The 12,625-nt window shown below is 36.5% G+C and overlaps 1 protein-coding gene across 1 annotated transcript; it reads left to right on the top strand.

The window, feature by feature from the left end:
• Window positions 1-7,814: 7,814 nt before the first annotated feature.
• Window positions 7,815-12,600, top strand: LOC124536124 (tether containing UBX domain for GLUT4). Its single transcript, XM_047112578.1, has 8 exons — window positions 7,815-8,006; window positions 8,157-8,349; window positions 8,430-8,646; window positions 9,045-9,432; window positions 10,234-10,428; window positions 10,896-11,058; window positions 11,649-11,832; window positions 12,259-12,600. The coding sequence occupies exons 1-8, from the start codon at window positions 7,926-7,928 to the stop codon at window positions 12,359-12,361; spliced, it is 1,524 nt and encodes a 507-aa protein (XP_046968534.1). The 5' UTR covers window positions 7,815-7,925; the 3' UTR covers window positions 12,362-12,600.
• The last annotated feature ends 25 nt before the right edge of the window (window positions 12,601-12,625 follow it).

Genomic DNA, 12,625 nt, shown 5'->3' with positions numbered 1-12,625 from the left:
ATTTTTTTTAGATTATCACGAAGCATATGATTTTCATGGGCTTCATTTGTGCTATCATAATCGGAACTATCACTAATACACAATCTAGCCTTCTTCCCCACTCCCCGTTCAAAATCAACCGCCTTTTTTTTCTCGTGCCAGGCAGTTACCAACAGTACCAGCTCGGCACACCCAGTGCCGTATATAGGGCGGTGCCACCGGTGCCCAGGCACAGGGCATAGACGCTCGGGGGCGCGAGAATAGACAGACTGGGCAGGATTATTGTTTTTTCGTTTTACTCTTGTTAATATTCCGCTGAGCTCCTAGTATTCGATTCCAATACAAACTTACTCACATGCTAGTATTATTAAAAACATACATCGCGCTCATTTTTCGGCAGCGCACGAGCGCATTTGTGTTTAGTGTTTATCGTTAATGGGCAACGCATTTGCAGTAGAAAACCTGCGTTTAAGTTTTAGTGAGTTAGACAGTAATGAGGCAAAGGGTCTGCTTAAATAGGGCACAGTTATAGAAGCTCGCACATAGCGCAGAAAAGGCTATTTACGGCACTGGGCACACCACGCCACGAGAGGAAGTGACGGGTGTCCCACAATACGGTGTCGATAACCGAATCAATAATCATACTAATACATGTTATTTAAATTAAAAAAAAACGTATTTAAAAATCAAAACCATACTAAATATTATTATTTCAATTAAAATTATATAAGTATATTTAAAAAATCATGACAACTGTTATAAGAGTCCCTAAATGTACTTTCTGCGCTTCGATTAATATTACGTTGCTCAGAACTCACTAAATTTGCACGGAACCATCTCCAATTGATCGACAGGTAACTTGTCGCGTACTTATATTCGATATAATACAATTGGAGGTAAGAAATGATGCATAATTTTTTTTAACTTTCCTTTTAAAGTTGCCACTTTTTTATTTATTTGCCCAGCTTTTTCTATCCATTTCAACTATGTAAAATTATTTTTACAAAGACGCAAATGAATGGCGGTATTTGTAATATTTAGTGTATTTTAAAACTCTTATAGGACATTCAGTCGTATAAATGTCGTGAAAAAGTCACATTGACTTAAATTCGTATAGGAGTTTTATACGTTACTCTAATACGACTATAGTCGGTATAAAAGTCGCAAAGACGTTTCTACTGCCACAACGCTGGTTACACGACTATATACCGTGTAATGGTCGTATAAAACAGTCGTATAGACGTTTCTACGACGTTTTTACACGAATATAAGTCAAATAAACTGTAGGCGGCACTAAGTCGAATAACAGAATAAAACGACTTCTATACAACGCTTATACAATTATTAATTGCGTGATTTCTTCTTATATTTTAGATTAGTTTTTATTCTCATTTACTTGGTACGAGTATATCAAAATAAGAACTAGAAGAAGTCGGTAAATTAATTCATAGGACATTAGTTTCCTTTAAAAATATATCTAAATTTTTCAACAACATCTAAACCACTTTCATTCATTCATATATGAATTCTTAGTTAGCATTAATATCTAAAAAATACCACCGCAAAGTGGGAAAGATATGTACTTATATAACCTCTATGCCAAAAAAGGCAAAGCATTATAAAACGCAGTACAATCTAAAAAAATCATAACAAGAATTATTGAGAAAGGAAGAGCAAAAAATAATAGCGAAGTCTATTACCATTCAATTATTTCAGTATATATAAATGACGATAATTAATTACACTTTATATTATTTATGATTATTTATTTCTATAATTTTGACCATAAATCCAGGGTTATAGTTTAGTATTCGTAACCGCCTCTATCGCTGATGCTTTATTTCTTCCGCTAGCAAAAAACCAATCAATACATTATACAATATTTTCAATATAAAAAGCGCCTCCTGCGACCTGCGAATTATGAAGTATCTTTCCAATCCCTCCTATTTGCTCATATATATTACTAGTAGTAGCCCGCGGCTTCGCTCGCGTTTTAGGGTCTTGGTTTGCATGTATCAGGCAAAAAAAGTAGCCTTGTCCTTTCTTGGAGTTTAAGTTTGGTTCATAGCAAATTTAAACAAATTCGGTTCAGCGGTTTGGTCGTGAAAGAGACAGACAGAGTTACTTTCACATTAGTAGTAGTAATATAGGATGTTTCACATTTATAGTATTAACATGTATGTTTTTTAACCTCAAAACCACTTAATTCTCCAAAAGCCCTATATTAAGTGATTATCAAACAACTACAACTAGGTTTTTTTAATTTTTGTTGTTATATTATCTGATCACATAATCAGATATTATCTGGCCACATAATCTAATAATTATGATCGCGCAAAATTCCGACTGCCATAATTAAAAATGAATCACCAATTGATATATACTTTTAGAACCAGAACTAGGAAGTAGGTTAACCTCTAAAACAATTATCTTTAATTTATAATAACAATCAATCTACCACAAAAGAAAAACATTTAGTCTACAACACAAATAACCATCAATAATCACATTACACCGTAATAATTATAATTGCAATTCTCCATGTGTCAACTACAAATCTCCCGCCTTTTCTTTTTTTTTTTTAAACGGAGGTTGTGTGACTTGACGCTGATGTTGCTTGTTTATGCCAACACGGCCTCTCCTGACGGTGCGCCGTCCTCGGGCACCCACGCTGGCTCTTGATTGCTGATGAGTGATGAGATTCGCAGAAAGTCCGACTATAAGCGTCATCTACGATCTCATCATGACACGCATTTGTCGAAAATAACTTATTAAAAATAAACGAAATAGAAAAATATTTGCCTAATCTTTATAATCTTTCTATTCATCACACTTATGCGGCCCTCATTCACTCAGCCATTTTCTATTTCGTCAATCACGCTCATTAAAGATGTGGTACAAACATGGCCGTAGGCAGGCGGGGGTTTTGGGGGTTCAAACCCCCCCCCGAAATGTTTTCACTAACCGCTATCGTTTTATCAAAAAAATATTTTGCGCTAATGAAACAAACAAAACGTAAGTATTTATTGGTTTCTTCAGAAAATTAAGCCATTTGGTCTTGATACGACAATAAATCTAAACAAAATGAATCATTTTACGCAAAGACTAGAGGCAATAATAATCATTCCGTTATTCACATTTCATTATGATACTATTTTTTTATATCATAATATCCTGTTAGTAATTTTAGATACTAAAGAAGATAAACCTTTTACAGAGTACCATTACACTTTGAAATGAGTAACACAGATTGTAAAATTTCTGATACATTCTGCATATATTTTATTGAGAATATCAATACTATATAATTAAAAAACTGATAGTCGCTGCTTTTTACCGAATAGTCGCCGACTACGAAAGCAGCCGAACTCCTAGAAGACTACTTTGGTGCGTCCTATCCCTAAAGAGAGTAACCGCCCAAACCTGTCCAATTATAGGCCTATAGCCATCACCTCATTGTTTCGTTTCCGTGAGGGTCGTTCAGCCAATCTTCTAGGTTACCTTAGTCATAGTTGGGCGGAAGCAGTCGAGAGCAAGAAGGAGGCATTGGCGGCCAGCCTGGACATAGCGAAGGCCTTCAATAGCGTATGGCACAAAGCGCTTCTTTCGAAGCTCCCTTCCTACGGCCTTCCCAGGAAATTATGCAGTTGACCACCAGCTTTTTGGCAAATCGGAACATTAAAGTCGTTATATATGGTGCATCCTCTGATTTAAAATTCGTTAATGATGGCTCTTGGTGTTGTGTTGCAAATCTGTAACATTCACTGCTATGCAGACTGTAAACACCTCATACATCGGCCGGGCTAATATTTCTTGGGAAAACGTCGGAGAAAACCGGAACAAATTTGTGTCTGAAATCGATTCTTCATTAAACAAAGTCTCGAACTGGGGCCGGCTAAACTTAATCCATATAATGATTGCTATTTTGCTATTAAAATATTTGATGGCGGGGAAGTACTCTCCTTTAGTAGTCCTTTAGGCTCACTTAGTAGTTTCGGACCCCCCGGCTAAAATTAGTCTACTTTAACCCCAAAAAGAGGTAAGTTTGCGCGTTAGCCGCTAAAAAAATTACCATTTCTCGTATCTCCACGATTTCAGAAGATCCAATAGCTGCCACAGCTAGCGGAATACTTGGCGTGGATATTTCGAGCCCCGTCAATTGGAACGCAAAGCCAAATTGGCATCAAAAAAGCTCGGTGTGCTCAGCAAGCCAAGACAGTATTTCACGCCAGTCCATCACCTAAAACTATACAAGGCGCAAATTGAACCCCACATGGAATATTGCTCACATCTCTGGGTGAGTGACTCCAGTACTAGCTCTTTCCATTTGTCCGTATCCAACGCAGAGCGGCTCGAATTATCGACGATCAAGCCCTTTTCGACCTGCTTGATCCTTTGGCTTTGCGTAGAGATGTTAGATCACTCTGCATCTTCTACCAAATATTTCACGGAAAATGTTCGGACGCATTGTTCTGTTTAATCCCAGCTGCTGAATTTCACTTTCGATGATCTCGTCAAAATTCATAGTTTCACCCGCACCACCTTATTGTTCAAAAATCCATAACAGCACGATTTTTACGACATTTTCTACCTTTTTTTTCTCGCCGGAAAAACGCTTTACGCGCTTCCCCCGCGTGATGGAAATTGGGGGTTGTGGGACTCCCCAGTTTCCTGGACGCCGAGTGCGCCCATGTCCACCGGGTTTACCCACTAAAAACCAGAGTACCCTCTCCGTCTTTCGGTGGGCGCCACTGGATCGCTTACGCATGCTACCGTGACGCCCTGACTTCAACACGTAGGGGGGATTCACGGGGTACTGAGACCCCCCTGGTCCTTGCGGCGCCTATTGAGGCGGGGGGAGAAGGTGCGCGTAGCGCTTTTTCCTCCTCCCCGATCGTCTACAGCGAAGCGGGTCTGTAGCAGCATCCTCTTCCCGCTCCCGCTCCGCGGCCTCAGCGCATCTCCGACCAACACGTCTCGCTGCCGAGCATTTCGTTGACAGCGAGAGGTCTCCGTCCATAGACGCCGCCAAGGAGTGGGGCCTCTGGGGCCTCCACGCGGCACACTCACTCAGGGTGTGGTGCACCAGTCGACACGGCGCAGGAGGGTGACACCTCCCGCCGCGCTATTCCGTCCAGGTACTTACCGAAGCAACCGTGCCCGGTAAGTACCTGTGTCGTCCTGAAGTTGAGCATGCCCTTCTTCCTCGCGACGCAGCGACTCAAGTGGGGACGGATCGCCTCCACTGTCGCCAGGCCCGCCGTGGTGACCCCAGGTACTCCTGCCATCGGGCGGTCAGGGCTTGCTGGGCTAGAGCCCTGATTCGCGCGACCTCCGCCGACCCTGGACGGTCGCCGCGGTTCTTCGCCTTCACCCGGAACCGGTACACCTACGCGAAAACCTCCGCCTGGAGCTTAAAGGGCGGATCGCCTGCGAGAAGTGTCGCAGCAGTCCTAGACACCGTACGGTACCCTCTGACGTCTCTCACCGCTATGACCCTCTGCGGCTTCCGCAGTACAGACGCCGGCATAGCGATCCCGGAATCCCCACATTCGGAAGGAGGCGGCCGAGAGCGGCGGCGTCGTTGATGAGCCTCGGGCCGAGATGCACAAATTGCTGCCCGAAGCTCGATCGACCGTCCAGGATGAGGTGATGATGATACTTCATTACACAACCACTCTGTTGAAACAGCTTTCGCCGACGCTTTTTCCGAACCGACACGACTTCGGAACCTTAAAAAAAAGAGCGTACTCATTCCTTAAAGGCCGGTAACGCGCCTACAAGCCCCGCAGATGTCCATGGGCGGTGGTAACCACTTTCCATCAGGTGAGCCTCGTGCTCGTTTGCCCCCTATGACATAAAATAAGTCGTCGGTTGTCTTTTAAATAAATTTTAAAATAAAATTTTAATTTTAATATGTTTATGCTTATTTTACTATTGTCGAAAAAAAGCAACATTTTTTTTCTGGAGCACGAACCCCCCCCGAAATAAAATCCTGGCTACGGCCCTGGGTACAAACATAAAACTTATTGGATAGATACGCATATCCTGGGCAGAGGCAGTATTATGCGATGCCCACTTTACTTTACCTTTGGGCAGAGGCAGTATTACGCGATGCCCATTTAACTTTACCTTTGGGCAGAGGCAGTATTACGCGATGCCCAATTAACTTTACCTGTGCGCAGAGGCAGTATTACGCGATGCCCAATTAACTTTACCGTTGGGCAGAGGCAGTATTACGCGATGCCCAATTAACTTTACCTATGGGCAGAGGCAGTATTACGCGATGCCCATTTAACTTAACCTGTGGGCAGAGGCAGTATTACGCGATGCCCAATTAACTTTACCTTTGGGCAGAGGCAGTATTACGCGATGCCCAATTAACTTTACCGTTGGGCAGAGGCAGTACGCGATGCCCAATTAACTTTACCTACGGGCAGAGGCAGTATTACGCGATGCCCAATTAACTTTACCTGTGGGCAGAGGCAGTATTACGCGATGCCCAATTAACTTTACCTATGGGCAGAGGCAGTATTAAGCGATGCCCATTTAACTTAACCTGTGAGCAGAGGCAGTATTACGCGATACCCACGGTACAGATCCATCGAGCAGAGGCAGTTTACGCAGTACTCATATTATGACATGATGGGATAACGTTTGGCATACTTTCAATCAGGTGGCTTACTAGAGACCTTCGCTTTATATTACTGCTTCACCTGTCAGACTTTCATGGTCCGCCATCGTTTGCATTACACATAGACTCATAGCTGAAAATAAAAACGATTGATCTCACCCTCGAATGATACGCAACTTTCAGGGCACCATTCACCCTTCCATGCATTGAGCTACCGCTTGAGTGGTCTTGCCACTTGCGCTATTTTTATTCATAGCGACCATCTAGAGAAACTTTCGTCGCCTGCTCGGCTCCTGCATATCTTACGCCAAGCTTCCCAAGAAGCGGAAGTGTTGTCTCGTCTCGTATCAAACTTTTTATCACGTTGCTTATTGCGGGTAATCGAGAACAAGGCGTCAACAAATGTATAAGCTGATGAACGTAATTCGCTATAATTCTGACATGTGTTGGCCACGATACGCGAAGGCGTTTGCATGATAATCGTTGTGTTTTCCTCAATCGCATTTAGCCTAGCTATGTTTTCACTTATCGCCTTTTTCACCAAACTATCACGATCACTACCGCGGGAGCGATGATAACAAGAACGAAAACAATGTCGTATTAGACATAGCAAAATAGATTGATGGTTATTTGTTACTATTGTAAGTGGGCACAGGCGTATCCCACTTCTGATTTTAGAACCCGAAGTAGGAAGTAGGTTAACCTCTAAAACAATTATCTTTAATTTATAATAACAATCAATCTACCACAAAAGAAAAACATTTAGTCTACAACACAAATTACCATCAATAATCACATTACACCGTAATAATTATAATTGCAATTCTCCATGTGTCAACTACAAATCTCCCGCCTTTTCTTTTTTTTTTTAAACGGAGGTTGTGTGACTTGACGCTGATGTTGCTTGTTTACGCCAACAATACCATATTCGAAGGAAATAATTTCGATTCGAAGCAAATAGATACAGAGAGAATATACACATTAGATCCATATGAGAATTTCTCTTTTTAGTACTTTGGGAGGATCATAGTGCTCTAAATGCACTGTAGCATCAGTATCAAAAAAAATGTGGGCACTATTGATTAAAGTTGCGATTTACAGTACTCTACTCATGAGTACATGATGGCTGCATGGCGTATTACATTAGCAATTTGGTATAGAAAAAAGTAAAACAACTGTTATCTTGACAGAACTATGACAGTTGACAGATAATTTGTAATGATAATTGTTTTCTTGATTTGGTTTTGATTAGCAACTTTTTCCTATATAAGTTTCTTTAAGCTTAATTGAAAGTTTTTAAAAATCATTAAAAATGTCTAGAGATATCGTTGTCTTAACACCAAATGGGAGAAGAGTAAAAGTTCATTGTACACCGGATACTAATATTTTACAGGTATCGTAAAATGAATAAACATTTAATTTTAAAAATAAAATTGTTTATTTGTAGCTAAAATATAAATATGTTTTATTATCAAAATAAAGAACATTATAATTTATGCTAACCATAAATAACGCTAAAAATTATGTTTCTATTTTATTTAAGCTCTTAGAAGATGTATGTGCTAAACAAGGGCTTGAACCAAATGATTATGATTTAAAACATCATAAACATATTTTAGATTTAACAACAACAGTAAGATTCTGTAATTTACCAAATAAAGCTTTTCTTGAAATGGTTGAAGCTGAGAAGAAAAGAGTGGAATCAAATGTAACTATAGGGCTCATGTTAAATGATGGTAAATTTCATATAAAGTTTCATATTTATCCATGTACTTTTATTAAATTTTATATTCATATAGTATGTAATTTTTGTTAGGTGAAAGAATGACTGGTGATTTTACACCAAACACATCTCTGTATGATTTAATAATGTCATTGGCTCCAAATGAACTGCCAAATTTACACAACCCAACTATTTCATACATGAGGCAAGAAGTAACCGGTGTTAATGCATTGAAGGAAAAATCTTTGCGACAATTGGGCTTGATAGCAGGAAGAGCAATTTTGCGGTTACTGGATAAAACTGAACCAATGTAAGTGATACTTTGAAAAAATTATTAAAATTAAATTAAATATCAACAATGGTAATTAATAAAGATTCTGTAACTTGAAGATAATTTTAGATTTAGCTTTTAAATTAATTGTCATATGATGAGAAATATGTTAATTAAAAATATATTCACACTAAATGATTAATACATTTTATTAAATACATACATAAATTTGCTAAGTATTCTTGTTAATCAATTTGATGTTTGTAATTATTGCTGTTTGCTTCACAATCATGAGAATCATAATCTACCTGAAATAAGTTGACCTTAAATGGTTAAAATATTTGTTGTTTTGGTACATTTTTTTATACATTAGTTTTAAGTTTTCACAGAATTAGAATTTAAGGGATTGATTGTAGTCAACAAAAAATATATTGCAGGCAGGCAAACATATCATCAGTGTATCGTCGAGTCAAAACTGAAAAACCAGAAAATGGTTTACAAACATCAACTGAACCATCACAGTCTAATAATGATGAAAAATGTATGCCAGGTCCATCTCATAAAAAAAATAATGAAAATATTACACAAGGTTCCCTCGATCCCGTAACATTAATACAACAAGAAAAAAAGAAGAAAGATTCAGTAGAAGATAAAGTAGAAATGGAATTACCAAATGAACTAGACAGTGATCCAAATGTTATAACTGAGGATCAGGAAAAATTGCCAAAACTGCAGGAAAGTACAATTTCATGTCAGCCTCCACAACCTGAAATAACTCAAGAAAATCTTGAAAGACGTTTGAGAATTGAAGAAGAAGTTACCTTTGTAAGTTTGATAATATTATTTTCAAAACACCACTAAAGTAATACATAAAAATAGTTATATTACCAGAAGTTTCAAAAAAGGTTTAAATCTATCACAAAGTGCTTTACTGAAGAGTGCACCTTTGCACAAAAATACACCTGGCCAAAACCTCTATTTTGGCCAGGTGTATATGACTCTTCATTAAAGTACTTAATTTTTCTAACTAATTTAATAAAATCCAAAATCTGTTCATTTATTGCATCTAAGGCATAACAAAGTTAGCCAGGTCATCAGGGTAATATAAAATTGCTATACAAATAGCTGCAGTTTACAGCTTCACATGCTTTAAATTTTAAATATTTATAAAAGATTAGTTATTATTTTAATTTTGAATTAGAAATTACTAAAGTATTCAATTTGAGCTGAAATGGCCCAGTGGTTAGAGTGTGTGCATCTTAACCAATGATTTTGAGTTCAAACTCAGGCTTGCCCCACTGTATATGTATGCTTAAATGTGTTTATAATTCATGACGTGCTCGGCGGTGGAAAAAAACATCGTGATTAAACCTGCATGTGTCTAATTTCGTAAATAATTCTGATACATGTGCATTCCACCAAACCGCATTGGAACAATGTGGTGGAATACGTTCCACACCCTCTCCTTACTGGGAGAGGAGGCCTTAGCCCAGCGGTGGGAAATTTACAGGCTGTTACTTTACTAACTTTACTAGTAATTTAGTATTCAATTTCCTTATAAATTCAATTTGTTATTATGTACATTTTTTATATTGTGTACTACACTACCATTCTTAATTTTTATAGATAGGATCTCAAAAAGCCATAGCTTTCATGCCACCAGATGGAAATGAAGAAGAATTGTCTGATTTACCTGATGATTTCTATGAGTTAACTATTGAAGAAGTTAGAAAGATTTATCATGAATTACAACAACGTCGTATCGAACTTGAAAATACACCAATGCTTACTTCAACAAAACGAGAAGAATTTGCGCAGCAGGTAATAATTTTATTTTAAGTTTGAGTTTAGTCTATTACAATTTACTTAATTTACATTATTATAGTAGTACATCTATAAAAAAATATATAAAAACCATTTTTCTTATAACTAGAGTTTATACATAATACGACAAATTTTACGCGAACCGGCCAAGAAAAAAAGAGTCATATTTCTTCTAATTTGAGTTATATTTGACATCATTGTATTTTTACCTGTCAGAAACTAGATTTATAACTGTATTTTATCTTGTCCTGTCGAATGAAAAAAAATTTAAGTCTGACAATGTGGCTGATATGCGTTGCAACTTCAATTTAGATTGCAAATGATGATCACATACAAAACTTATATCTTATTAAACAACTATAAATGCTTTGAATGGCATATATGTGATAAATTGATAATGTATTTGCGACAAGTAAATTCTGTAGTTGTAAAATACATTTTATAAATATATACTTTATTTTCAGGCCTCCCTTTCCAAAATAAACATGTATAAAAATGTAGTAGTAAGAATACAATTTCCAGACAACATGATACTTCAAGGAGTTTTCACCCCAAACAATACAATCGAAGAAGTACAAAACTTTGTTAAAGAGCATCTACAAAATCCAGATAAAGCTTTTCACATTTGTAAGTATAACATTTTTAATATGTAAATGTATTAACTTGTCATTTAATTTATAGAATTAAATGATAATTTAAACATATAATAGGACTTAGGAGCTATAAAACGTGGTGAAATAGAATATTTAATATTGTTTTAGTTCATAATGTTGAAAAAAATTTAGCATATCATTTAAAAAAATAAGACAATTGAAAATTCTACGAATATACACAGACATTTGGAATTTAAATGACTATGTAAAAATCGAACCATTACTCAATATTGTAATAAAATCACGAATAGTCAAAGAAACTCCACAATTACTCCATTTTCAATTGAAGCCTAGCCTAGGCTTTTGTAATTCTCTCATGTGTGCTATCATCTTCATCTATAAACTAACTTTTCAAATCAACTTTCGCACACGAATATCATAATTTGGCAACAGCAACTAAGTCGGATATTTATTTTTTATTGAAAATATGAGTTAATGTACTTTTAATATTTAGTACCTACTTATAATTTATATTATATTTATAAAACAATGATTTTGAAATAACAGGTGAAAAAATTATAAGTATGAGATTTGTCTTTCTTAAAATAATAATTTTCTTTTCAGTTACAACTCCGTTAAAAGAAGATTTAAATCCAAAAGTGACATTACTAGAAGCAAAATTTGTACCATGTGTTCATATGCATTTCAAATGGTTAGAAGAAAATTCAGGCCCGCCATATTTGAGAGAGGAAATTTATTCTAAGAAGACAACAAATGATGCAGCTTGTATTTTAGCTTCGAAATATCGGTGAGAGAATTGTACTCAGATTGTGTGTGATGTCTTAAACTTCCTGATCTAAAGTGCAAAATAAAACGAGTACCTTTATTTATAAAACTTAATGAAAAAAATATCTTAATTTCTGTGAATAATCTATAAATTGATTGATTCCACATATACAAAATTTTCTTCCATTTGTTAATTTAGTGATAGTGTCACTTTATTTTGGTATAGTCGGCTATATAGGGTATAGTTGAAAGAAAGTCAAAATTGACTCAGGTTGCATTTTCTTTCAAAACATATGACAACAACCTAAAATAATATTCTAAAACTATGACCCTATAATGCAATAAATCCATTTAATCAAGTTAATATTTTTTGCAGTAATCCCGGAACAGGACCAATGTATGAATGTTATATCTGTTTAAAGTATTAATATAATTAATTAATTTACAGTGCGCCTAGCCGAAGAAAGTTGGAAAATCCTCACAGTCCACAACAGTCTAGCAATGGGGCATCTGTGTCTAAAAGTAAAGTACCTAAATGGTTCAAGAAATAAACATGTCTGTTAAACTATTTAAATGTCATATTTATTTTAATTAAGTTATGTAGACATCTACTTTTAAATTACTTTAAATACTTAATGCACATCAGTTTGTTACTATAAAAACCCTGTTATGTAAAGTATTTATATTTTTTATATTGTGATTTTCTTGAGAATGCTAAAATGATATTGAATACAATAAAAAACCGTTTCTTTTTTTTAAATACAAATTTTGGCATTATTATTTTTTTAGTAGGAAGTGAGTTTTTAGAAGGAAAT

The sequence above is a fragment of the Vanessa cardui genome, chromosome 16, assembly GCF_905220365.1.
Source record: "Vanessa cardui chromosome 16, ilVanCard2.1, whole genome shotgun sequence".
In the NCBI taxonomy this organism is placed as follows: domain Eukaryota; kingdom Metazoa; phylum Arthropoda; class Insecta; order Lepidoptera; family Nymphalidae; genus Vanessa; species Vanessa cardui.
Note: the sequence above shows the minus strand (reverse complement) of the source record. Positions and strands in the feature narration are given on the sequence as shown.